This window comes from Vipera berus, assembly GCF_964194415.1.
Source record: "Vipera berus genome assembly, chromosome: 13".
Taxonomy (NCBI): domain Eukaryota; kingdom Metazoa; phylum Chordata; class Lepidosauria; order Squamata; family Viperidae; genus Vipera; species Vipera berus.
In genome coordinates, this window is record NC_138216.1 from 376419 (window position 1) to 400730 (window position 24312).

At 58.5% G+C, this 24312-nt stretch overlaps 2 protein-coding genes across 6 annotated transcripts; both read right to left on the reverse strand.

Moving 5' to 3' along the window:
* Positions 1-9200: 9200 nt before the first annotated feature.
* On the reverse strand, positions 9201-19165 carry CLCN7 (chloride voltage-gated channel 7). 4 transcript variants are annotated; one of them, XM_081338125.1, is made up of 25 exons: positions 19029-19165; positions 17688-17759; positions 17530-17601; positions 17300-17365; positions 16661-16793; positions 16356-16465; positions 16198-16278; positions 15866-15928; positions 15517-15600; positions 15264-15357; positions 15038-15102; positions 14827-14943; positions 14446-14500; positions 13896-13956; positions 13671-13722; positions 13312-13405; positions 12870-13039; positions 12590-12641; positions 12118-12245; positions 11705-11790; positions 11359-11491; positions 10898-10957; positions 10492-10668; positions 10190-10270; positions 9201-10028 (listed from the first exon to the last, which is right to left on the reverse strand). In XM_081338125.1, the coding sequence occupies exons 1-25, from the start codon at positions 19125-19127 to the stop codon at positions 9942-9944; spliced, it is 2292 nt and encodes a 763-aa protein (XP_081194251.1). In that variant the 5' UTR covers positions 19128-19165; the 3' UTR covers positions 9201-9941. The 4 variants fall into 4 exon arrangements, with proteins under 4 accessions (XP_081194251.1, XP_081194250.1, XP_081194249.1 ...); XM_081338124.1 differs by having other exon boundaries at positions 12870-13072; XM_081338123.1 differs by having other exon boundaries at positions 13671-13809.
* Positions 19166-19464: 299 nt separating this feature from the next.
* On the reverse strand, positions 19465-24137 carry PTX4 (pentraxin 4). Of its 2 annotated transcripts, XM_081338301.1 has the most exons (3): positions 23898-24137; positions 21162-21912; positions 19465-20717 (listed from the first exon to the last, which is right to left on the reverse strand). In XM_081338301.1, exons 1-3 carry the CDS (start codon positions 24051-24053, stop codon positions 20077-20079), a joined length of 1548 nt encoding a protein of 515 aa, XP_081194427.1. In that variant the 5' UTR covers positions 24054-24137; the 3' UTR covers positions 19465-20076. The 2 variants fall into 2 exon arrangements, with proteins under 2 accessions (XP_081194427.1, XP_081194426.1); XM_081338300.1 differs by lacking the exon at positions 23898-24137 and having other exon boundaries at positions 21162-22184.
* Positions 24138-24312: the final 175 nt, after the last annotated feature.

Here is a 24312-nt window from a genome sequence, read left to right on the forward strand (position 1 = left end):
ACTCTTATCCCGGAGGAGAAGTTTCAGGAAATGCCTCCAACGCCTGGGAGACCTGGAAAGGGAGTGCCTTTCACTACTTCTATCTCCCCTGCTCCGACCCCCAAAGTATCATCAGGATCCCAGACAGACACTCCCAGGATTTTTTTTTAAACCCATTTATATCCCGCCCTTCTCCGAAGACTCAGGGCGGCTTACAATCTAAAGCACAAACCAATGTGCTTAGCAATAGCCTTCATTCTATGTATATGCCTGCTTATTAGGGCTTTCGCCCCCCCCAGCGGCATTATTACAAAGTCAGCTTATTGCCCCCAAACAATCTGCAATTTGCAATTCAAACAACCAGGGGGTCACACGCTTGCCATTTACCATCCCAGCAGTGCCCCCCAGGTGAAAAAAAGGCAACGTCCACACACTCCTTGACCCCAGCTTTGAGATATGGCAAGAGCAATAAGGATTTTTAGGGGCATTATGGTAGCATGGAAAACACAGCTGCCCCCAAAAGCCCCTCATTTTCCCTGCGCAAAGAGCAACTGGTGAAAGGCTCCCACGTGCTCCCCCCCAGCTGACTTTCCAGTAGTTCCACTTAAGGCAAGGGCTGGCAACCTTGGCTCTTTTATGACTCGTGGACTTCAACTCCCAGAATTCCTGAGCCAGCCACGCTGAGGGGGAAAGGGAGAGGGTTCCAAGCTGAGCCATGCTGGCTCAGGAATTCTGGGAGTTGCAGTCCACGAGTCACAAATGAGCCAAGGTTGCCTAGCCCCGAGCTAAGGGAAGGGTCAGCCCTGTGCAGACGATGCACGCATGACCTCTCCAGCCCCCCATGACATGCAGACACGCCTCACTCGGACATGCCTTCTGATGCCCATTCAAACAAGGACTGAGGAGATCCCCACCAGCTTCTCTCCTCCCCACAAGGGGGCTCTCAGTCCCCGTTTCTGCTGCTACTCACAAAGCCCAGTTTACCGATCTTACCATCACCCCCCACCCCCCTCTGATTTCCATAGGACAGTCTCCACTTTGGCTGGGACCTTGAACACGTGGAGTCCCCCTCCATCTGCATAGGGACTGGGCTGCCCCTTCCTCACACACACCCTGCTCCCCCCATTTTCTCTAAGGTCCACGTCCCCCTCCAGGTGGCAATGGCCATGGGGAACAGTGAAGCTCCCACCGCCGCCGCTTGTTCCGTGCAGGAGCAAAGGAGGGCGCCCTTCCATCAGCGCCCGAGAGGAGAAACTTGGGGTTCCTTTGCAGAAGAAGGTGAACCCAGAAGCGGGACTTTGTGGGCCAGTTGGGTACCAAGCAAGCTCATCTCGCCCCCAAAACCCCGACTCTGGATTCACAGCCTCCCACAGGGAATTCTTTCTACAACATTCCCAGATCCACCAGAGACAAAATGCCCCCCCCCCGGCAAGCCACTTCCCCTAGAAGAGCCGGTTGGCCCTACTTCGCTCCCACCCAAGGCGCGTCCTTTCTGGGCGCCCCAGCCGGGCGGGCGTCAGTCCCGGTTCTTCCCAGCTGGGACCCCGCCAGCTCCTCCCGCCTGGGGCCGCCCTCCCTCCAGACCTGGTAACTGCAGGGAAAGGCGCAATCTCTCGGCCCTTTCTCCCTTTCTCTACCAGGGGAACCGGGACAGAAACGGCGCTTCAAGAGCTCAAGCAAAGCAACGGAATTAAACGAATTGAGTAAAACGTCCGGAGCAGCAGCGCTGAAGGCGGGTGGGCAACGCAGCCCCTCGGGCGTTTGGACTGCAACTCCCAGAATTCCCAGCCTGGGAGGGGGCGGAGCCTCCCCGGGGCTGCGAAGCCTCGCTGAAGAGCCCCTCCCCCCGTCCCGGCAGCGCCTCGGACTTTCCTCGCCTCCGCCCAGCGGGAGCCACCAGAGGGACCCTCGCCCGCCCGCGCAACTCCCGGCCACACGAGCAACCCCAGACGCGCGCGGCTTCCTCGGGCGGCCACGTGCTGGAGGGCGGCGGCGGCAGCAGACCCTGTCGGGGCACCTGTCCGGGCGCACGGCGGCACTTACCGCTGCTCCGCCGCCAGGCTCGGACGGCGCTCCTCGCCCGCGGGGCAGCGACTGCCTGGCAGGGGTGTGGCCGCGGGGAGGCTGGCCGGGCAACTCCCCCTGCCCGACGGCGCCCGCGAGAGAAGGAAGACAGCCCCTTGAGGACTAGCTGCTTGGCAAGGAAGGCCTGTTCCTCCGCCGCGTGGGGGCGCGATACAGACTGCCGCCCGTCCACTTTCCCGCGTGGGATGTCCACCGACCTCCCGATGTCTGCAAGCGCGGGATGCTTCCCCCTGGAGGAGGAGGAGAGTCTGGCAGCACGGTGGGGCCGGAGCACCCCAAGAAGAGGACATCGGGTGACCCCCTGACACGCGTGGGCAGAACGGAAGGCTCCGGGATCCTCGTCCTTCTTGAAGGAGCGTTGCACAAGAAATAAGTCCCCTCCTCTCTGGAAGGCTCGCGCAGCGAGGAAAGCTCCGTGTCTGCCTGCACGTGGAAACTGCCACGGCCGCTGCCGGACCGCCCTAAAAATGAGCCCCTCCCATTCGTCCTCTCGCTCCCGCCGGGGTAGCCGAGGGGTAACTGGAACTCGCGAGGCACGGACGGGGTTCGAACCCGTGATCTTCGGTTTACGAGACCGACGCCTTACCACTTGGCCACCGCGCCTGCGTTGAACGGGTCGCTTAGCTCCCATCTAGGCTGGCGGTGCTCCCGAGACCCGCGCGCGCACGTCCCCGCCCTGCCTGCGAGAGACGCCCCGCCCCGAAGCGGGCTTCGGAGTAAGGGCAGGGCGGGCGTCGCGGCGCCAAGCTGCGCAGACGCACGAAAGCAGGCGTCTTCGTGCGCATGCGTTCCCGCGGGGGACAGCCTTTGCTCCTCGCTCGTGGCCGGCCGGGAAGCGATCTCGCCCGGTGGAGCCCGCCGGAAGCCCGGGAGCCAGCTCCGGCTCAGGAGGCCCCGCCGCCGCTCGCCCGGAAGGCACCCCCGGACTCGGCTGTCAAGCAAACGGTTTAATGGCCCGCGACGAGCCCTCCCCTTGGCGGGCGCCGCGTGCCGCTTCTCCGGGGCTCCCCGAGGCGGGCCACCCGCGGCACGCGGCCGCCGCTCATGTCCAGGATGCGGTGCGGGAGCGCCCAGCACCCGGTCCGGAGAGCGTCCCCGCGGCGCTCCGGGTCCATGCAGACGTAGCAGAAGGGGCGGGGCGGCGGCGGCCCCCGTCCCTTCCCCGCGCCCGTCTTCACGCGGAGGCTCAGCCCGGCCCTCTGCCGCGGGCGCAGCGCCACCTCCAGCCGCTTCTCCAGGTGCAGGTTGAGCTTCTCCTTGGTCAGGTCCAGCCGGAGGAAGAGGCTGGCCCGCGTGATGGGCGCGTCCCCCTGCCTGCCCGCCGCCTGGACGCCGAGAGAGAGGGCGAGGGCATCGCCGCGTGGTGCTCGTTCCCTGCCCTTCCGAGAGGTGCGCGTTTCCTTGAACTCTGCCGCTGCTTTTCCGTCCGCCTGGCCTCTGCTCTTGGCTCTGGCCTGGCTTTCGCCGGCAGCGGCTCCCCTCGGGCTGGGAGAAGACGGGGCAGCCCTGGCGGGAAATCTCCGCGCGCTCCTGGCCCGCCCAGCTGCGGTTCTTTCTCCCTCTGCCTGGCCTGCCTCCTGTGGGATAGCCGAGTAGCGCATCGTTCCTTCCAGCTCTGCCGGTCGGTCCCCATCTCTCACCCCCTTCTCGGGGGCCAGTGGGAGAGCCGAGTAATGCAACGTTCCTTCCAATTCTCCCTGATGTTCCCCATCTTTTTTGCTTCCAGTCCCTGCTCCCGTCTGGGTGGTGGACGTGTAGCGCATCGTTCCTTCCAGCTCTGCCGGTCGGTCCCCATCTCTCGCCCCCTTCTCGGGGGCCAGTGGGAGAGCCGAGTAATGCAACGTTCCTTCCAATTCTCCCTGATGTTCCCCATCTTTTTTGCTTCCAATCCCTGCTCCCGTCTGGGTGGTGGACGTGTAGCGCATCGTTCCTTCCAGCTCTGCCGGTCGGCCCCCATCTCTTTCGCTTCCTGTTGCTGCTCCTTTCTTGGGAGTCCCGGGGAGAGCCCTGTAACGCATTGTTCCTTCCAAATCTCCCTGCTCGCCCCCATCTTTTTTGCTTTCCCCCTTCTCGGGGGACAGTGTGTGGAGGGGCCTGTAATGCACCGTTCCTTCCAGCTCTGCCTGTGGATTCTCATCTTTTTTGCTTCCAGTTCCTGCTCTTTTCTCAGGGGTGGACGTGTAGCGCATCGTTCCTTCCAGCTCTGCCGGTCGGCCCCCATCTCTTTCGCTTTCCCCCTTCTCAGGGGAGAGTGGGACAGCCCTGTAAGGCATCATTCCTTCCAGCTCGTCCCCATCTTTTTCATTTCCTGCTCCCTTCTTGGTGGTTGGTGGAAGACCACTGTAATGCAGTGCGCCTTCCTGACGGTCCCCATCTTCCTTGCTTCCTGCCTCTTTTCCATCTGCCTTTGCTCCTTTCTTAAGGGGAGCTGGGACATCTGTAGAGCACGGTCGGTCTTTCAACTCCTCCTGTAAGTTTGCAGCTTTCAGAGTCCTGATTCCACCGTCCGTTGTTTTCTCCCCCAGAGCTGCTTGCTTGATGCTGGTGCTGTCTTTATCAACTGCTCCCTGACTCTCAGAAGAAGGCACGGCAAGAGCCACTTTCTTAGGAGGGATCCCTTCACCTGGTACTTCTGCTTCAACACGTTCCTGGGTGTGGACATCTCTGAGAAGCACTGCCATTGACCAGAGAGGCAGGCCTTTGGCCCTTTTGGAGGGCATGCTGGGAGCCAAAGAACTCTGTTTAAAGAGGTCTGTGAACTGCACATCTTGAGGTTCTTTTGCAGGAGCCAGGGGGATGACACGTGGGGCCTGGGGCTTTGGAAGCAAGAGAATTTGCTTTGACGCAGCCCCCCCGGGGGGTGAGGCCCCCTTCCCGGGGGTCTTCAGGACCAGTATGGGAGCAGGGGGCTTCTGCGGAACTTCTTTCACTGGGCCACTGGGACACTGCGTTGCCTCTGAAAGGGCCGGGGTGGCCTTTTCCGTGGGTCTGGAATGCGGCTTTGGGATTCCCCAGGTGAAGACCATGTATTTGTGGCTGATGTTGAAGTCAATGATGCAAAGCGCTTCTTTGGCAACGAAGGCCAGCGAGAGGTCTTTGGGCCTTGAGATTTTGTTGCCAAAACGGATCGGCTTTGGCAGAGGCTTTACGGAAAGGATACTGAAGGTGCAGAGGGAGTTCTCGACCATTTCAGGGAAGGCTCCCTTTTGAATTTCCACCATTTTCACTGTTAAATGGAAGAGCAGCTTCCGGAGTTTTTCTGGCTCCATTGAGAAAAGAACGTAATTTCTTTGGCTTCTCTGGGAATCTCTTGTTTGAAGGCCTAGCTTCTTCTCTGGAGCAGGGAAGCCGGCTTTTCTAATTTCTTCTGGGTTTGCTTTGTGAAAAATGTAGTACCCGTTGGCTCTTGGAGATTCCTGAAAAGATTTCATGTAGACAGCCAGAGCGTTCCTGGGCAGGAGGGGAGGCCGTGCTGGAGCTTCAGCGTTCAGTAAAATGTTCTGCATTGGTTTTTTAAGATCCCCACGGAAGGATTTTTTTTTCAGAGATTGAAACAGGTTCACAGAGTTGATGACCACAGTGGGAACCCCACACCGTCTCTGAACCATTTTCTTCTTGATGTGAAAGTCCAAGACGTTTTTACTTTTCTCATCCATTGCTTTTAGGACAGTTGGAGCTTCCTCTGAATCGGGAGGCTTGCTGCCCGCAGGGCCTGCGGTAGCCTTCGGCTGAGCGGCCTCTTCCTCTTTTTGAGAAGATGGCTGGGTGGCAGATTTCTCCCTTGTTTTGGCAAGTTCCTCTTTCTGCTCTTTCACCCTGAAGTCAAGACACTGGATGGCCATTTGATCCAGCAAGGGGAGAGGCGAAGGTTTCTCCCCCGCTTCCTCTTTATCCCCAATCCTCAGCCCGGGAAGGGAGGTGGTGGCCGTGGGTGCCGGCAGGGGTCCCATGCGGATTTCAAGAGATTTCTCCATCAAAATGACACGATCCTCCTTCTCAAAAGTGGAGTTCTGGACAAAGCTTATTTGTGCAAAAGACATCTGTGGGACTCCCTTAATTTCAGGATGACTTTCCGGAAGCAGCGGTGTGCTTTTTATTTCAGGAAGTCTTTCCGGGAATAAAGGGAAAAATGATGGCCCACGTTGTTTTCTTTTCTTCAGAAAATAAAGATCATCTGATTCTGAGGAAGAAGAATCGGAGCTGCTGGTTTCGGAAGTGTCCGAGGAATCTGGTGTTGCCCAGGAAGCTTCTGTAGCCACATGACAGTGCAAGTTCAAGTGTTTTAGGAGCGGCAAGCAGGAGGAGGAGGAGGAGGAGGAGGAGGAGTGCTTTGGCCGAATCATGGTGGTCCTTAATAAAGGAGGTGGACACGGCTGATACTTTTGGTGTAAGTTCTCATCTTGACACACGCTTCGTGGAGTTTGATGTGGATAGTAGGGGTGTCTGTGCACCTGACAAGGCAGGTCGTAACTGTAGAAATAAAGAAAAATCAGAACTTTCCTACACTGCTAGATGAGAAAAAAGTGTTTTCACTTCCAGATGTGCCCATTCCTACCCTGATGGGAAAACTTCCACCTTAGAAAATTCTTTGGACCTTAACTAGTCTGAAGAACTGTTGCGATTGTTTTATGATGCCCAGAGTGGGGAAGCTGCCTGACCAGCGACGCCTGGAGCCCAGCCCCAGCCAGGTCCTCACAGCTCTGCGTGGCCCCCCCCAGAGGAGCTTCTCTGCCATTACTGAGAGGGCAGACAGTGCAGTTGCAGAGAGTCTCCCACAAGGACAGCGAGATTTCACCTACCTTTCAAAATCAGATGTTGGTTGCCTCCCGCAAATGCTGCTAGAGTCTATAACCGAAAAAAGGATATATTTGGAATTTATTTTTACTTCAATCAACTTATAGAAAATGTTTTTAAAATATCCATAAAGCTGCCTTGACTAACTGCTACTCAAAAGAAAAACCCGCCAAGCGATCATCTTTAATGATGGAGAAAGAAGAGAATCGATGCTCCCTTTGGAGCAGTCTTGAACCTGAGTTACACGACTGCAGGAATGCAAGATTGGGCAAAAGGCCGGCTAAGTCAGGAAAATGAGAAGCTCTGCTGAGGCTGGGAAAAACCAGGGCACGGAACCTGGTATTTTTTTTGGGGGGGGGCAGTCCCATGGGCCATCAGCTCCCATCCACAGCACAAACAGCCACCGATCCCTGGTGGACCTAAAGGTAATGCCACAAGCCCACCTCTACTCCAGGGGAAGATGAAGTTGGAATAAACATACGTTTTGCTTGTGTGGCTGAAAAGTCGTCTTCTCTCTCTCCTTCGTACGCTGCTTCAGGCTGTAATGGGGGAAAAAGGTTACTGGGTTTCAAACTTTCTCGTGGAGGTGGTGCATTCTGGCTTCCCAAAGGCTTAAAGCATGAGACAAAAACCACAGCAAAATTAATAAAGCGTGCAAGTTGACCCCTTCTGATTTGGGGTACCATCGGCAGCTTTCCTGCTTCAGCAGAGAGATCCTCTGCGGCTCAGGGGCTTCTGGCCCAGGCAGCCTTTTCGTCCAGGTGCCTTTAGCATGGCACCGGGTGCCCAGGTTGCTTCTGTTGCCTGTCAGCTGCTGTCTGGCGGCTCTGGGGAGGGCTTGGCTGAGTTGGCACCTGCACTCGGGATGCTCCCTACAATTGTCTCTTTGGGTCCCATCATGGCCTTCCAGGCCTCCTCTGGGCAAATGGGGGGGGGGGGAAGAGTCGATTCTGGCTTTGAATTTCCTTCCCCTCCACAGACACACGTAACATACTTTCTAAGTGGAGATGGTTTATGTGGTTTGGATTCCTGTTAACAAATGTAGTTTTATTGTAAGCCAGGCCAATTTGTCCTTGTGTGGGACAGTCTATTTCAGGAAAACCAGGATGCTTTGGGTCACCTCGGGCGCATCTAAGCCAGTGACCTGGATAAGCCCTCTCTCTGAAACACAGCTGGTCCCAAGTAGATCCACAGATGAAATTAAGGGCAATGTAATTGGTGTGACCTATTTTAATACCATCCTTCCAATGTTTGAAGGACACATTCTGTACCGCTGAAAGATGGCCCCTCCATGTTCAGAGGCAGCCTACTCCACTGGCTTCCGGAGCCTCTTGCCAGCAATTGCTGACAGGAACCCAGAGATGGTGGGTGTCTGCTTTGACCCTGCAAGGCTGGTCCCACATTCTCAGCTCCGCTCAACTCACGTCGCCCTTCCAAAGCTCAAGTGAGAGCTTCCAGTTACGGTGGCTGATCTCTCTGCTTCCCCTTTATGTTTGCAAAGCCAGGCTCTCCATCTGCAACTACAGGGTGGCCCTTAGCGCCATGTTCAGCAGTGGGGAAAAGCGGCTCAGGGGTGCTTATGGTCAGCCGAGCCCTGGGCTGGTGGGTGTGCACAAGCTGCCCAGGACCACACCAGGGACTGCAATGTACTTAAGTAAGGCCCTCTCTTTACCAAGGGAGGAGAGCTGGACTGTGCAGCTGCGTGGCTCTCTGTTGCGATAGGCCGCCTACGCTGGGCTTGCCACCTGGCCAGGCAGGAGGAGGTCCAGATTTCGAAGCCCAGCCAGAGCAGCAGCAGGACTGCCCAGGCCAGGGGAAACCCCCAAGTCGTTTCTGAGATCCAGCAGAAGCCTCGTGAGCACAACATGTGCTGGAACGGGGACAGCAGGCTTCCCTCCGGGCACGGCCCAGCAGGGCCCTCTTTTCCATCTGCTTCCCGAGCAGTCCGGCTCCGGAGGGGGGGTCCCCCACTGAGGTCCTTCTGCAGCATCAGGGAACCGAGCACCAAGGCTGCATACGCAGACCTCATGGCCCCCCCGGGAAGCTGCGTCCTCTCTCCATCTCTATAGCTGTGGGGTGGCCAGTGCGCCAGACAGGGGCCAAGGCTCCTGCCTGATGGATCACAATAGGTCCCCTCTGGGAGCGGTTGCTAAGAGACCTGGCTTTGGTGCTGGGAACCTGCTGCTTGGCAGTGGGAATGGATGAAGGTTCACACACCCTCCTTGCCACCAACTTCCACACCAGACTCCATTTTTGTTCTGGCTCAATTTCTCTCGTGCCCCAACCCCTCTTCAGTCCATGGTTGGCACAGCCAGGGCAATAAGAACCAATATCAGAAGGGAGAAAGACCTAATTCATTTTTATTTCAGCACAAAAAAGGGACTTTTGAGGTACAGCTGCGCATGCTGTAGAAGACAGCAAACATCCAAGGCCTCGCAGGGCAGAAAAATGAATAAAATCAAAGCCTTGGGAAAAGGGCTGCTGGTCAGCCCAATGGACCAAGCCTGCCTCCTCCAACCAAATGGTCTCCGGACACCTTGGGGAGGGAGGCTGTTCCGGGGACAGAAGTGAACACGAGGGGACACCAAGTGCCTACAGTGCCGTCTGCACCCTTCAAGGGCGGAAACCGCTAGTCTCAAAGCTATGAGCACGAGGGTGCAGGCCAGCCTCGCTCAGTCTCTTTCCACCACAGAGGGGAAAGCTGGAGAAGAGCAAGCCTGGGTGAGGCCCCACCCTGGGCCAAGCGCTTGGGGCGGTTCCTGCCTGACGAGGGACTTGGAAGGCACAGTCGGTGAGTGATGGGCTAAGGAAAGCAGGCTGAGAACCTGTGAATGTGTGAAAGACACACGGAAGCCACACCAAGCCCAGGTTGCTGCAAGTCTGCCTGCTGTTGCCGCTCTCTGGGGAGCCCAGAGCATCCCCCACCCTGCACAGAGCAGTGAGAAGGGTCGTGGGGAAGAGGGGGCAGCCAGGGGCGCAGCTTGAAGCGGGAGCCCCCGATGGGGCCTCTCTGCCGGCCGCCCTGCAAGAGAAGAGCCGGAGGGCTCCAGTGCACCGCTCGAGTCCTGAGCAGCCCAGCAAAGTCACGTCTTGGCCAGAAGCATCTCCTCAATGCCCTTCTTCCCCAGTCGATAGCGGGCCAGGTCCTTCCGGGTGACCAGCCCCACCACCTGCAAGTCAAGAGGGGCACACGTGCTCAGGCTGGGCAAGCAGCCCCCCCCCCATCTCAGGGCAAGGTGATGGGCCCAGCAACTGGAGGAGCAGCTCCCTGCAAGAGACACCCCTCCCCCTGCTCCTTCCCACACCCAAAGGACCAGAGCTGGGGGCCTACCTGGTTCTGATTGTCCACGACCACCAGGTGGCGCAAGCCCAGCGCTCGGAAGAGCTTGAAGACCCTTGGGAGGGAGGCCTCCTGCAACCAGAACCCAGGCCGGTCAGGTGGAGGGAAGTCGGCGTGGAGGCCAGCAGAGTCCATCCAACTCCTTCCCTCCAGCGGCCTGTGGCCACCCAGAGGTGGGCCCTCTCCCCTGCAGCCAGACGGGCCCAGAAGCGAGATGCCCCTCCAGCCCCCTGCCACGCGTGGCCATAGCCTGCCCACTGGGAAAGCCCACGCTGCGCTCCAGGCCCCTTCACCTGTGGCACGGCGTATGGCGAGGGGTTCATGAACTCGCTCAGGTCCATCATGCACTCGCGCTCGTCCTGGGAGACGTGGATGGACTGGATGGGGGGGAAGCGGGGGTAGGCATCCCGGAAGTCCTTCAGCTTCAGCCGACGCTGCCGCAGAGACAGGCTGGCCCGTTCCACAAAGACCTGCAGGAAAACGGGAAGCATTCCTGGGGGCAGCCCACTTGGCCCAGGCCGGAGGGAGCAGACTGCTTCCCCTCCTAATCCTGGCCCTGAGCTCCCCTGAAGGCCTGGCTCGGGCGGCTGGTCAGGAAGGCCCTTCTCTGCCACAGCATCTGCGCTTCCCAAGCCCCGCCAGCTCCCGCTGCACCCATCAGCCAGACCCCCCCGCTGCCCCGATCTGGCGCACACCTACCTTGTGCTTCAGGAGCACAATCAGCTGAGAGCGCAGGATCAGGCCTCGCAGCCCCATCGTCTGCAACAAGAGAGGCTTTCCTGGTCACTGCAGAAATTGGGGTTGTTCCCACCCCGACAATGGGGAGGTCTGGAGAGAAGGGAGGCCCATCCTGGCCCAACCCTCTGCAGATGCTGGATGCCATGTGGTGCTGAGGGTTCCCTCACACACTCCACACACCCACACCCCTGCACTTTTTATCCCAAGTGCTGATTTGGGTTAAAATATCCGAGAAGGCCTTGAGGAGACGAATCCCCAAATCTGGGAATAAAAGGTATCCAAACCGTCCTGCCATCAGCAAGCCCCACCTGTCACGGCAGGAACAGCCCCCTGGGGTTTCAGAGAGGGCCCCAACCCCAGCATCGCCCCCAGAAGCTCCTCTGCCCAATTGGGGTGCCAGCCCATGCCCGCCACTTGCCCACCTGGTCGCTGCCAGGGGTGCTCTCGACTACGGGGAAGCCGTTGTGATTGGAAGCCGTGTCGCTGAGGATATCCACGATGGTCCCCACTTTCTCGCTCTGCCGCAGGCAAGTGACTGGGGTGCTCATCACCTGTCTGTAGGGAGGAAAGCCCAGACTCAGACTTGACCCAAGGGGAGCCATTGGGGTCCAAGTAGGAAAGGCTCTCGGCCAGAGGACTGTTTTTCCCACCGGGAACCCTGGGAAGTGGCCCTCACCCATCACAGGGATGGGAGGGGCCTCCCTCCACCACACTGACCTCTCCAGCCAGACCTCAGGGAGCCCAGCGAGTGCCGGCTGGTCAACTTACGTGGCAGTGAACGAGTGTGAAGTGACTGGTGCCTCCCAGTGTAAGAAGGGGACGCTCTGGAGCTGGATGTGCATATCATACAAGCCCTGGAATGGGGGGGGAGGGGAAGAAGACCTTGAGGCCACGAAGGGCAGTGGGTTGGGGGCCACAAACAGAACGAGCCCCCGGGTGTTTCTGGCCGACATTCTCCAAGCTTTCCAAAATAATTCTTTTTGGGGAATTGACAGTCCTGCCAGGCAGACGCTGGAAAGTCTGTGCCGACAGTCGGGAGGGGAAACTGAGTCACAGAAGGTCCCATCTGGCTGAGTCATGCCAATGTGGCCTGGAGGTTGGCGCCATGGGATTCCCTGGGATAAAATGCTTCTGGGTCTCTTGACCTCCCGCCAGAGCTCTTCAGGGATGCAGCCCCTCACCTCTGCAAAGAAGTCCCCCACGATCTTGGCCGTCATCAGGACCAGCATGATGGGGAACCCATAGGTGACGTTGCCCGTGGCCTCCATCATGATCACAGTCAAGCTCAGCGTCATCCTCACGATCCCTCCTGGAAAAGAGCCCCCGCTGGCACTTCTCCTTCCTCCCCCAGGCCCTGCTGCCTCGTCAGGCATGATGGGCATTTTGGCCACCAGGAGCCCAAACAGCCAGGAAGGTCCCGACTTGTCCAGAGCTATTTTCCCACCCAACTGGACCCAGCTCTTGATCCCACCAGAGCGACAGAAGGCCCAGACTGAGGCCCCCCCCTCATTCTGGCTCTGCTCCTCCCAAAGGAGCCAAACTTAACACCCCCACCCGCACATGCACATCTGAACTGGGCTCTGCGCAAGCAGAGCTGGGCCCCTCCCTCCCCTGTGGAGGCCTTGGAAAGGGGCCCACCGCTTCTGCACTCACCCAGCTGTGCTGCTGCTCCCATCAGTGCGTACTTCCCTGGGTCAGCCCTGATCTGGAAGCCAGAGAAAAAGCAGGCAGTGGAGCAGATGGGCGTCTCCTTTACCCCATGAGCCCCCACAGTGCAGACGGAGGGAACTGACCCCAGGATCAAAGCAGCCCAGACACACATCCTGGGCTCCAGCCAGCCCCTGCAATGAAGCTGGCCTTTCTGACCCCCACCCCCAAGACCCAGAGTCTCAGGATTCTCCCAGGCCTGTGTGGAAAAGATCCCCAGGCTTACCAAACTGTTGGGAATGTAGGACAAGGAAATGCCAAAGAGGCGTCCCCAGGCAGCACCGATCAGCAGGGAAGGGATGAAGACGCCCGCAGACACCGTCAACCCATAGGTCCAGCAGGCCAGGAAGAAATACACCAGGGTGAACAAGCCCAAAGTCATGGGGTCATAAGTGCCTAGGGGGAAACAGAAGGCCCTCACTCCTCTCCCTTCCAAGAGAAGTGGGGGGGGGGTGAGCTGGGCCCCGGTAAAACCCTGATGACTGCTCAATTGCAGAAGACTGAGAAGGCCACGCTTAGCAGCTGGTTCTGCTTAGCGGCCATCGTGGCTGGCAAATTGTGCCTCAGGGTTGACGCAACCCAAGGCATCAAGGCAGCTCCTCATGCCCTAGTTAAGACGATCCCTGCTCAGCCCTGTCCACCTCTGTGTTGCGGCAGAGGCGGCTGACCTGGAGGGTCGTGGAAGAGACGGACCACGCTCTTCTCGGGGGTGTTGAAGAAGGCAGCGGCCATCGAGTTGTACTGCCCATCAGGGCAGAAGAGCTGGTGAAAAGGGGAGGAAGAGAAGAAGCTTGTTACTCTCGTAACGGGGAAAAGCAGAAGCATGAAATTCTAGTGGAGCCTCAAAACTGAAGAGGACGCTTTGAACGCATGGCCAGTCTGGCAACTCCTCTCCCCCGCCCGCCCCTCTGCGTTTAAAACTCCAATCCTGCTTGCTGAGCTGTTTGCCCATCTGTTGACCCTAAGCCTGGGGCCCTTCAGCAACAACTCCATCCAGCGCAACACACACACCCCCGCAAGCCCCTACCTGCAGGGGGTAGGCCATGCTGTTGTCCTGGAGAGGCTGGCAGTCTGTGGAGCTGTAGATGAGGACAAAGGCAATCGCTGCCGTCACGGCCCCCACCAGCACGGACTCGACCACCTGCAGGCACGGGTGGTGGATGTACCTGGGGAACCCGGGGAGAAAGGCAGGTAAACCGGAGGCTGGATGGGAGAGACCAGAATCAGAGGCTGAGCCCTGCCAAGGTCTCACCTGATCCGGAACATCGTCAGCCAGTAGTTCAGAGCATTGAACGTGGCACCAAGGATCCCCCCTGCAGTAGGAACGAGACGGAGGCAGGTCAGAAAGGGCCCCGGCATGGGCCCCAGAGCTCTGCCTCTAGGGCGCAACGCACCCCTGCAGGATCTGGAGAGCCCAGAGTCCCCCCCACCTCTCCTGCTTTCATCATCCCAGCTTGGCCCACGTTACGTCTACAGGCCTCAGCCATGCAGGCTTGCGGAGGACGGCTTGCTCGTGAGCAGCAGGGGAGGAGAGGCCAGAGCTGAAAAAGCACCCCTAACAAATGGCCCCCATATTTGCTGGAGGAGGACAGGAAGGTCTGGAGGAACATTGTCCATAGGGTCGCGATGGGTCGGACACGACTTCGCAACTAACAACAACAAATTTGCTGGAGACTTCACAGGCTGTCAAGGAGGGCACAGCCGCATCGCCAGTGGGGGCTCTTCCCCAAAAGGCCGGTGGACAAGTGAGGCCAGCCGCGGAATCAGCCAAGTCAGTTCTCCAGGCCAAAAGGGCTGCTTACCCAACACACCAATGAAGATGAAGATGGGGATTTCTTGGAACGTGTACCCCATTTTCTGAAACAAGGAACAGAAAGATATGAATGCCAGGAACGCTGGAGAGAGCCTGTGGCCAAGGACCCAGCAACTGCCTGGCACTGCCCCTCTACCCCCAGCAGCAGACCCGCCGCCCACCATCCGCCTACCTGAGGGGCAGCAGCAGCCAAAGCAGCTCGAGGGCTCCACCACTTGCTCCGTTTCACAAACTCACAACACCAACCCACAACCCCCCGGCAGTGCCCAGGCTTCTCTCCCCCCAGAACAAAGGGAGGCCAGATAGCTCCGGCTGGGCCTGGAGTCTTGCTGGGAAAGGCCAGCTGGGAAGGACGGGATGTTGGCCCTACCTCGGAATCGAACCTGCCAAAGTTGATGAGGCCGGGACTGGAGAGGTCCAACGGGTTGCCCTTGTAGACGCTGAGAATGGAGTTCAGGGTGAAGGTGGAGATCATGGAGGCAAAGAACTGCGGGGGGAGAGAGGAGAGGAGGCGGGCAGCAGTGAGGCCCTCGGGGGAGCTGGGCCCCTGGGCCCAGCCCCTTCCCCTCCTCGGCACTTACAATCCGCCAGGTCAGGAACTGGTTCCAGAAGGAAGCGCCTTCTTCCAAGCTGAAGAGGACCCCACCTGTCAAGGAGGGGAGGGGGCACAGGTGAGCAGGCACCCGTTCCCCAGGGCAGGGCCCCTGTGGCCCTCACTCTGCCCAGCTCCTCTCTTCCTAGGCATCCGGAGAGGGGCCCCGTCTTTGCCAAATGGAGGCTTGGGGAGGGAGAAGAAAAGCTCTTTACCAACAGGGGCCCCAAAGGCCGCTGAGACACCGGCAGCAGCTCCGGCCGAGACAAAATCCCGCTTCTCCGTGTCCCTCCGGAAATACTCAAAGATCTGCAGGCCAACAAAGGGAGGAGTTTGTGTGCAGGTAGGAGACGCCTGGCCTCTCCCGCCCAATGAAGCTCCCAGGCGGCCCCCCCAAGGCCGGCTTCTTCAGCCCAGACCTAGCAGCTCCCACACCACACCCAGATCTTGGGGGGCGAAGCTACTGACCCTGAAGTCCCTCTTCAAGGAAGTTGAGCGCCCCTGAGAAACGCCAGCTGCAATGACAGCCCCCGAGTGGATCATCGGCCCTTCCTGGAGTGGAACGCAGAGGGGTTAGAGAGGCTTTTGGACAAGGGGGAGCCCTGGGAGAGGAATGCTCTCTCTCCAGTTGGGAACACCCATCCTCACTCACTGCTCCACCCGAACCAGCAGCCTGGCATCCATCACGCTCCTCTTAGCCATTTCCCCCTCCCTCGTGGGACTGTCTGCATCAAAGGCAGGCATCCGGTCATCCAGGGTTGCTGGGGGGAAGCGGCAAGAGGACTCTTTCCCAGCACCCCCTGGCATCCTCCTTTACCTTCCCCACTGCCAGGCCTCCAACCACGGAGAGGATCACGCCACAGACTTTAACCATCAGGGTCTGCAAGGGGAGCACACAGGATGCCGTGGGTCAGGGCGGCGCTCTCTCCTTCCCGTGTTAGGCAGCCACAGGGCCGAGCAGGTCCAGACTCGACAAGAGCCCAACCCCAACCCTTGCCAGAAGGGATGGTCCTCCCTGACTCGCTGCGGCTTGGCTGCCAAAGCCCCCAACTTGGAACGCCACATGACAACTCTTCCTCATCAAAGCAGAGTCAGTCGGTTTGTGTTCTTGCGGAGAACTACAACACAACAAAACTCTATGCTCCTGACCTTCAGCCGAACCACGTGGGGGATCTTGACTCCATTCAGGTAGCACTTGATCTGTGGAATTCCACTGCCGGCGGCCACGGGCTGCAGAGACAAAGCACTCGGTCACGGCGGCCCGGCTGCCACCACAGAAGGTGTATGCAAGCCGAGCGAGGCCTCACCTCCAGAAATGCGACAATGATGGAACCAGCCATCACAAAGCCTGCGTTCACAGTGGCCCAGAGGAGCAGAGAGAAGGAGAGGCGTCCCGTCTCAGTGAATTTGTCAATATCTGGGCAAAAATAAGCTTAAAGGAAAAGCAGACAGATGCCGATTGGGGTGAGTTTTTTTTTTAGTTTGGCATCCATGTTTATAGACCTGGGGGGAGGTATGGAGGGGGAGGAGAAGGAAAATGTCTTGGAAGAGGAGGAATTCCCCCACAGCTAGACCCCCCCCCCACTTGCCCCCTTGCACCCCTCAAGGATACTGCCCTTCACCAGTTTGTACTTGAGTCCAGCTAAGGTCTCCACCATGATGTCGATGAAGCAGGCAACCAGCCCGGTCAGGATGCCGATCATGGCACAGATGAACCAGCGCTGAATTTCCACTGTCTGGAATGCCTGTATAGTTGGGGGGGGGCAGTGATCAGAGTCCAGCCCCCGCTTCTCAGACAGTCTTTGATGTTTGCTGCACAGCGGTCCAGAAGGCAGCGTGGCCACTGACAAAATAAGGTTCTAGATCTGACGTTACCTTTACCTGCAAGCCATTAACGTGGGCAAGCCCAGGTCTCCCTCCTTTTTCTATGCGGGTGGGCTTCTCCCTCCCCCACTTTCAAGGCTCAGCCCAGCCCTCCGCACCCTCCCTCATTCCTGGCAGAGCTGATTAGGACTGGGGACCCAGAATTCAAAGCTAACTTTCGCTGCCAGAAGTCCCTTTCCAGTCTCGGCCACAGGAGCAGCTGGGAAGCCAGGGAGGATCGCCCCGAAAGAAGGGGGAGAGGATCCCAGAGCTGGGGCTGCAGCAGGGAGAGCGTCCACTGGTTTCCCCTTGAGGTTCTTCAGATGCGCAGATCCAAGGAACGTAGCCGATGGTTTGCCCAAGGGATGCCCAGGAGAGGCGGGCTCACCGTGTGGTTAATTCTCTTCTCCTCTTCCAAGAAGAGCTGGTTCTCACAGTTGTCATAGTCCAAGCTCTGCAGGGGGCCAAAAGGTAGAGAACCCCTTCAGGAGAAGTGGACACCCCCAGCCCAGCTACAAAGCACCAGCTTTGCCTCCGGCTCACTGGAAGAACGGCTCCCTTTCCAGGGTGACCGCAACCCCGCCCCAGGCCCTTCCCGGGAAGAACAGGGGCACTCACTTCGTACTTGAGGGAGAGAAGCTTGTCGTTGTGTGGAATCTCGCTGGGGAGGCACCGAGGGGCCTCCGTTTCCTGCAAGGACCCAGAATTCAAATCAATCAAGACTCTGGATTTAGCCACATTCTGTTGCCCCCCCTCCCACCAGAAGGCTTGCTCACCGTGCTCTCGTGGTCCCCGAGATCCACGTTGCTGAGGCGCCCAAATCGCAAGGAAGACAAAGAAGGGCTCAGCTGCAGAGGCAAAACACATCTGTCTTGCTTGAGCTGCCCAGCTCCTTTCAGGGTGAAAGGATCCAGGGCAAACACGCTTTATCCCTGGGAAACCCAACAGCTCTGCAGGCAGCAGGGCTGTTTTATCAACAGCATGTGGGCTGCACGAACAATTATTACATTTCCCTTTTCAGCCCTGAGTGTGTGACCCAGCAGGGAATGAAAAGCCTCGTTCTGCTGCACTGGGGGAAGGGTGGGGGGGGGGGAAAGAGGAAGGAAGAGCAGAAAAGTCACGGGAAACGGATTCACAAAGCCACTGCAGGCCTGTTGCCTGTGCCCAATCAGACTGCGCTTGGGGCATTGGAATCCCGGCCATTCCCGGGGAGCCTTTGTGCCCCTCTCTGCACTCTTGGATGAGGGGTTTGTTTCTGGAGAGGCCTCAAAGGGTGACTGACACAGACAACCTTTTGCCTGTCAGCTTTGTGGCAATCTGTGGTAGTTTCCAATAAGTAGCCTGCTTTGGCTATGACCAAAGGATGCAGGACAGGCAGATTGAAATGTTTTCAATTTAGAGCAATATTTTAGGTAATAGAGGGACTGTTTCGTGTAAACTGTTGTACATTGGTAGTGTCAACATGCTGAAAAACAGCCAGAGCTAGCCAGCTTTCGGAAACTGCCCATGGATCGCCACAAGCTGATGGGCAAAGGATTGTCTGTGCCACTTGGGGCCCCTCCAGAAACAAACCCCTCATCCCAGAGAGTACAAAGAGTGGTACAAAGGCTCCCCAGGAATGGCCGGGATTCCAATGCCCCAAGCGTTGCCTGACTGGGCACAGGAAACAGGTCTGGGAGGGATTCCAGGAGCGCCACTGGATCGCCAGCGGGCATCACGACAGGACCACGGCAGCCTCTCCCAGGCCCTCGCTCCCAGAGGCTGTTTGGCGCACTTCTCAGGCCGCTTCCCTCTTCTGGCTGAAGAATGTCCCTGCCACCAGTTTTGGATGCCAGGGCTTGGAGGACGGCTGTCCCTTTAGCTATGGGCAAGAGGCTAGTCTTTGCTGAGCCCAGGGACCCCGGGCCAAGGTTGCTTGGAAGCCCAGGCGTGCGCCATTCACTGTAGGGGTGGGAAAGGCATTCTACACATGCTCAGAAATCTTATGAAACGCTCCTGAAGGCTCAGATCCCCCAGCCCCGCTTGTCCCGGGGTCAGGAGCCCGGCTGGCCGCGCCTTAGGCTTCTCCCCGCCCAGCGCTAGACTTCTCCTGGCCACGGAGGCTCCGCCAGCCTCACCTGCCCGCTCGAGCCGTTCAGCAGCGGCGTGGTCTCGCCCCGGCCCTCGGCCTCTCCCTCCCGGCCAGACCACGACACCCGGGTCGCCACGTTCGCCATCGCCGCTCCGCAGGCCGGTCGACTCCCGAGCGAGCGAGCGAGCGGCGATCATGTGACCTTCCGCAGCTGGCGAGGCACGTGATCCGCCCGCCTCGCCCGCCCCGGAGCATCACGGGGGATGGAGTCCCGGTGCCGCTGGCATCCACCTTGCCCTGCCTCGCGCCCCTCTGCTCGGGATGCTCGTTCCTCGCTGGACCCGCCGCCGTTCCTGAGCCAGCGCCCGGCCGGGCCGCCACCGGGGCGCCCTCCGCCGCTCCGCGCTTACAGCTGGGGGCGCAGCGCCCTTGCCGGGGAGCCCGAGCCAGGCGGGGAGAGCGCACTGGCGGCGGGCTAACTCGGGGGCAGGGCGCTGCTTGCTCACGGCCACGCCGGACCGGGGTCTTCCGGGCCCGGAGGAGCCACTTCCCCTTTCCTTTCCCTCCGGGGCCGGGTGGGGGCCTCCCGGCGTCCTCGCCGCAGCTTTTGCCGGGGAGGGGCGGCGATCGCCCGGGTTCCGTCTGCTCGCTCGCCCGCCCGGCGCACTTCTAAATGGACGGGGAGGACGGCGATGCCCCTTTCCCGAGGGTGCTTTTTACGGGGCGACAAGATGAGGAATGAGCATTTTGGAAGGATCCGATGGAGGCTCCAGCAGCCGGCAACTCCCTGGCGGGGCAGTTTCCAAAGCTGGCCCTCCTCCTCCTCCCGCGAGCTCCCCGGCTGCAGCGCCCCTCAGACGGAGCGCTGGCGGGGCTGCTCCCTGTTCTCCAGCATTCAGTCTGGCCTTTTCCTTATTGAAAAAATAGGGAAATGCAGTTTTTAAGCTCCATCACACTGAATATTTTTTATTTATCTGATGGAAAGAGTGGGATGTCCCAGGTCTTGAATAAATATTTATTGCTGAAGTCAAAACCCGTTTTCCACCATGAAATGAATTGGTTCTCTCCAATGCATGTCACAGGCAGTGCTTGTGTCACAGGCAGTGCTCAAGGCAGGGGCAGTCTACCTTTCGCACAGAACCGCTGAGCGTGGAGACGTTGGCCAAGGTTAGCACCGTCCCGTGGGGCAGGCCTTCTCCGAGGGCAATGCTGGAGACCTCCCCAGGCAGCAGCACTCGGCCCCACATGGCAAAGCCCGCCAGGAGCCCCACAAATGATTCAGAGGATTCGAACCCTCCGCCAAGCGTGTCTTGCTCCTGGCCAAGAAGCAGCGACCCATGGGGCGGAATCTCATAGTCCTTCTGGAAGTTGGAGCCCAGGGAGGCCAGACGTCGGTCCAGGTAGAACCAGTAGCGCCCCTGGAGGGAGGACCAGATGACGCAGACATGGTGCCACCTGCAGTCCAAGACGGCCCCCACTGGCAGTTCCCGGAAAGCGGGGTCACCAATCACAAAATGGATGGAGTTTCGGGGAGCAGCATCCCTGCCGTGGAGCACCAGCTTGTTGTCATTCTCCTCTGTGGCATAAGACAGGATAGTGCCTAGGTAACGGGCGCTGGTCCTCACCCAGCTGCAGAGGCTCAGTTCCAGCAAGCTGGTCTGCAGGCCAGGCTGGAAGGCTGCGAAGTTCTCGGTGGAAGCGTTGGGGAAGACCAGCATGGCGTCCACGTTGCACCCTGCAGGGAAGAAAGAGCGATGGGGCGGCACAGCCGGTTGCAGCTCTGGGTCACCACAGCTTGGGGCTCCAGTTTGGAATTTTATTTCAGGTGGTGACAGTTACATTGAACATTTCCAATCTAAAGCGTGCATGTCACTCGGGGCCCGGACAATGTTTAAAATACCTACAGCAGATAAAATACAAAAAGCAAAGTACAATGCCAAAGCACCTCCAGGTTAGAAGCAGGCAGAAGCAGCAGCACCTTCTAAGTCCACACAAGTGTCTCCCAAACAGGAAAGTTCCACCTGTGGAAACAACTTGGCCTCCTGAGGCAGAGGGCTGAAGGGTGGCATTTGGCCAGATAAGCCGCCAGCACATTTTAAGGCCGAGAAGGGCCGCTGCATCAAAGCTTAAGGAGTCTCGCAGCATTCATGCATCAGCACACCCTCCCCTCTATACCTACTTGTCCCTGGTTTCCGAGGCCTTCCTGGAGGCTTCTCCTTTGCAGGGGCTTTGGCTGGGCCAGGAGACGGTTGTTCCAGGATCTGCTGCTCAGGTGAAGAGGCTGGACCTGGATCCACCTGAAGCGGGGAAGCCTCCTGGCTCAGAAGGGAGCCACTCTGCAGTGCTGCTGGGCTCTTGGCCAGGGCCTCCAGGTGGCCCCCCTGCTGGCGATGCCTGGCACGCAGCTTCTTGGAGGTGGGGCTCTGCCCTCCAGCCACCTGGGCTGCAGTCCAAGGACTGGGCAGCGCCTCCCTCTGCTTAAGACTCTCCAGCCTCCGCTTGATGCTGCCCAGCTTGCTTCCCTGGCTCCGGAGGGCATCTTGCAGGCTCTCCAAGGCCTTCTGCAGGCTCTGCTGCTGGACAGCCATGTGCCAGAGGTCCTGCCGGTGGCTCTTGAATTCCTGGCTAAGGTTGGACAGGCGGCTCTCCTGCTGCGGCCTCAGCTGCTGTTGCAGCGTCTCCTGCCAGGCCTCTTCCAGGGCTCGGATCCTCAGCACTTGTTTCTTGCCACTCCTTTCCAGCTTCTTCACCCAAGCCTGTAAGCGATGCAGCTCCTCCTGGCTGGAGGCCCGGGACCCGTTGGCCACCAGCTCCAGGCTCTCCTGCTTCTGCAGCAGCTGGTCCATCTTGGTGTGCAGATTGTGAGAAAGGTTGTAGTTCTCTGCCATCTCCTGAAGGCGCGCCAGGGTGACCTCCTGAAACCATCGGAACTGGGAAACAGGAGTCTGGTCAGGCCCCTCGAAGCCCAGGGCAGAGGGGAGGCCCAGGACAATAGCATCGGGAAATGGGTGGGGGCAAGAAAAGTGGGATCCGCTCCTTCCCAGGGCAGGCACAGGCATGACAGCACCGAGAGCCTCAGGGCCCTTCATTTGGTGTTCCTGGCTTCTCTGTGACAAACGCCCACCAGAGAGCAAGGGGGCAAAAGCCCAGGACTGAAGGCTCCTTTTCCTGCCTGACTTTGCAGCCTCACTCTAGGGCACCCCACAGCATTAGAAATCTGCATTTCTGAATGTGTCCAGAGATGGGACTAAGAATATGGCTTCAAGTGCTGCTCAAGATGCCCTCTGAGAGCAAAGCAAAAGGACCAAGTCAGGTTCCCAAAACAAGAACAAAATGGTGTGTGTGTGTGTGTGTGTGTGTGTGTGTGTGCGCATGTGTGTGTTCCCCTTCCAATACATTCCATTGGTGTTGAACTAATATAGAAAGTTTCTATGAAGCCTTTAGACATTTCACTGCATAAGGACACCGGCCAGCGGCCAGATATTTGGACCAAAATACATCATATTTTTCCACCAGCTTCGTTGGAGCTACTGAGTAATCTCATCTATATTTAGGAAGTTGTATTTTTACAATAACAAGTACAATTATTTATAGCACTAACTGAAAATGGTTGATGAGTGTAACGATCAATGTGCTAATTTTGCTATTTCGGGTGGCAAATATTTCATTGTTTTGAAGTTTTGAGATGTCCTGAGATCGTTTTCTTGTCTTCTCCTGAAATGGTCGGGCTATTTGTGGCAAACTGTATTAGTTCATGTGCCCCGGCTACTCTTCTTCAGCCAGCTCTTCTAAATGTGGACCACCATTCCTCTTACCCCCAACTATCACGACAAGTGGAGACTCTGGCTGTGCTTGATGGGATTTGCAGTACAAGACTCTGGAGGCCCAGGCTGGCAAGAAAGCCCAAACCCAGGAGACTTTCACAAAATAACCTTATCTTTAAATCCATCCAAAAATGCAGAAATACAATTTGCTGGGCCAGTATCTGCGGCTAATCTTAGCCTAAAATGGCCTCTGGCAAAACCTGAAAGGCTTATATATCACACCACCAGTTGTTGTCACTAACTTTTGCAGCGAAACATGACCTGGGTCTGAGCAAGGGAGGGAGGGAGCTGGAGCCACAATGGCGTGTGAGCTTTCGAGCATCCCCCAGCAGTCTCCCAGGCTGCAGGAACCCAAAGGAACTGTAATAAGAAGGAGGATTGGCAACTCCCCCCCCCCCCGCCTCCCTCCCATTATTGCCTGTTGGGACCTATAAAATTGGGAGCTTATCTGAGCTGCAGTTCCTTCTTTATTTTCCCTGAAACGGTTCCATCACTTTATTTATTCTTGCAGATTATAGCCGGATGTCAAGCAGACATCGCCAGGCTCCCTTTTCCCCTCCGGGTACCCCCCCATCCAGTTGGATCTGGCTGGAAACAGCCCCCCCCCCAGCTGGCGGTTGTTGGGGTTCAAGAACAGAAGCAGCCTCCTTAAGGAACTCAACGTGCTTGGATCGCTTACTTGTTGCCATTTAAGAAAAGGAGAATAGCAGAATAAGTACCACATAATAAGCTCGGGTCAAAGCTGGCAGCCTAGTTCAACATGCCCCCTTTTCCTGCTCCCGAGTCCATCATTCTGGCCCGATTAGCGAACTAGCCGAAAACGCCCCCTGGAAAAAGTGACCCTTAACGCACAAACGGGAGCTTCGAAGGGGAGAGCAGGAATCCCCAGGAGGAGGCGCCGCCGCGTTTCAGGAGGAGGCCAGCCGTGGAGACCGGGCACCGCGTCCTCCCCCGGGGGAAAGGGGATGCGGCTGCCCGGCCCGTCCGCACTTCTGGGGTCAGAAGCAGAATACACGGGTCGGGGCGGGAAAAGGACCGGCGCCCGCTCCGACCGCGGACAGGGAAGGGAAGGAGGGAGCGGAGCGGCTCACCTGCGCTTCCAGGCGCCGGAGCTTCTCGAAGAGGGGCCGCCGCAGCTCAGCTGCCCCCGGGGGCTGCAGCAGGGCGCCCCGCAGACAGGCGGCCGCCAGGACCAGGGCCACGGGCACCAACCCCGCCGCCGCCCGCATCCCGAAGCCGCTGCGCATCCCAGAGAGACGAGCTTGGCTGGCACGATCGCCTGGCCGTGCCCGGAATAGACCAGGCCCGCCGGGACCCCGGAGCCCCCTTTCGCTGCGCCGCGGGAGGGAGGGGGGAGGGAGGGGCAGAGGGAGCGCGATCCCAGCCCGCGGGGACAGGACGGGAGGCCACGCGGTGCTGCGACGCGCCGAGGGCTGTTGGGGGCGGGCAGGAGACAGGCGGAACGAGTCGGTTCGGACGGGGCGGGGGACACCCCATCCCAGGAAA

What these genes read in the sequence shown, in the direction of transcription:
- CLCN7 (XM_081338122.1), bottom strand. Translation starts at nt 19,127, where the DNA reads ATGGCGAACGTGGCGACCCGGGTGTCGTGGTCTGGCCGGGAGGGAGAG. An exon ending in TCTCTTCCACGACCCTCCAG is followed by an intron (nt 13,073 to 13,311) that starts GTCAGCCGCCTC and finishes TTCTCTTGGAAG; the next exon opens with GGAGAGGAGTGAGGGCCTTC. An exon ending in GCACCCCTGGCAGCGACCAG is followed by an intron (nt 10,958 to 11,358) that starts GTGGGCAAGTGG and finishes CTCTTGTTGCAG; the next exon opens with ACGATGGGGCTGCGAGGCCT.
- PTX4 (XM_081338300.1), bottom strand. Translation starts at nt 22,071, where the DNA reads ATGAAGGGCCCTGAGGCTCTCGGTGCTGTCATGCCTGTGCCTGCCCTG. An exon ending in GCCTCGGAAACCAGGGACAA is followed by an intron (nt 20,718 to 21,161) that starts GTAGGTATAGAG and finishes TCTTCCCTGCAG; the next exon opens with GGTGCAACGTGGACGCCATG.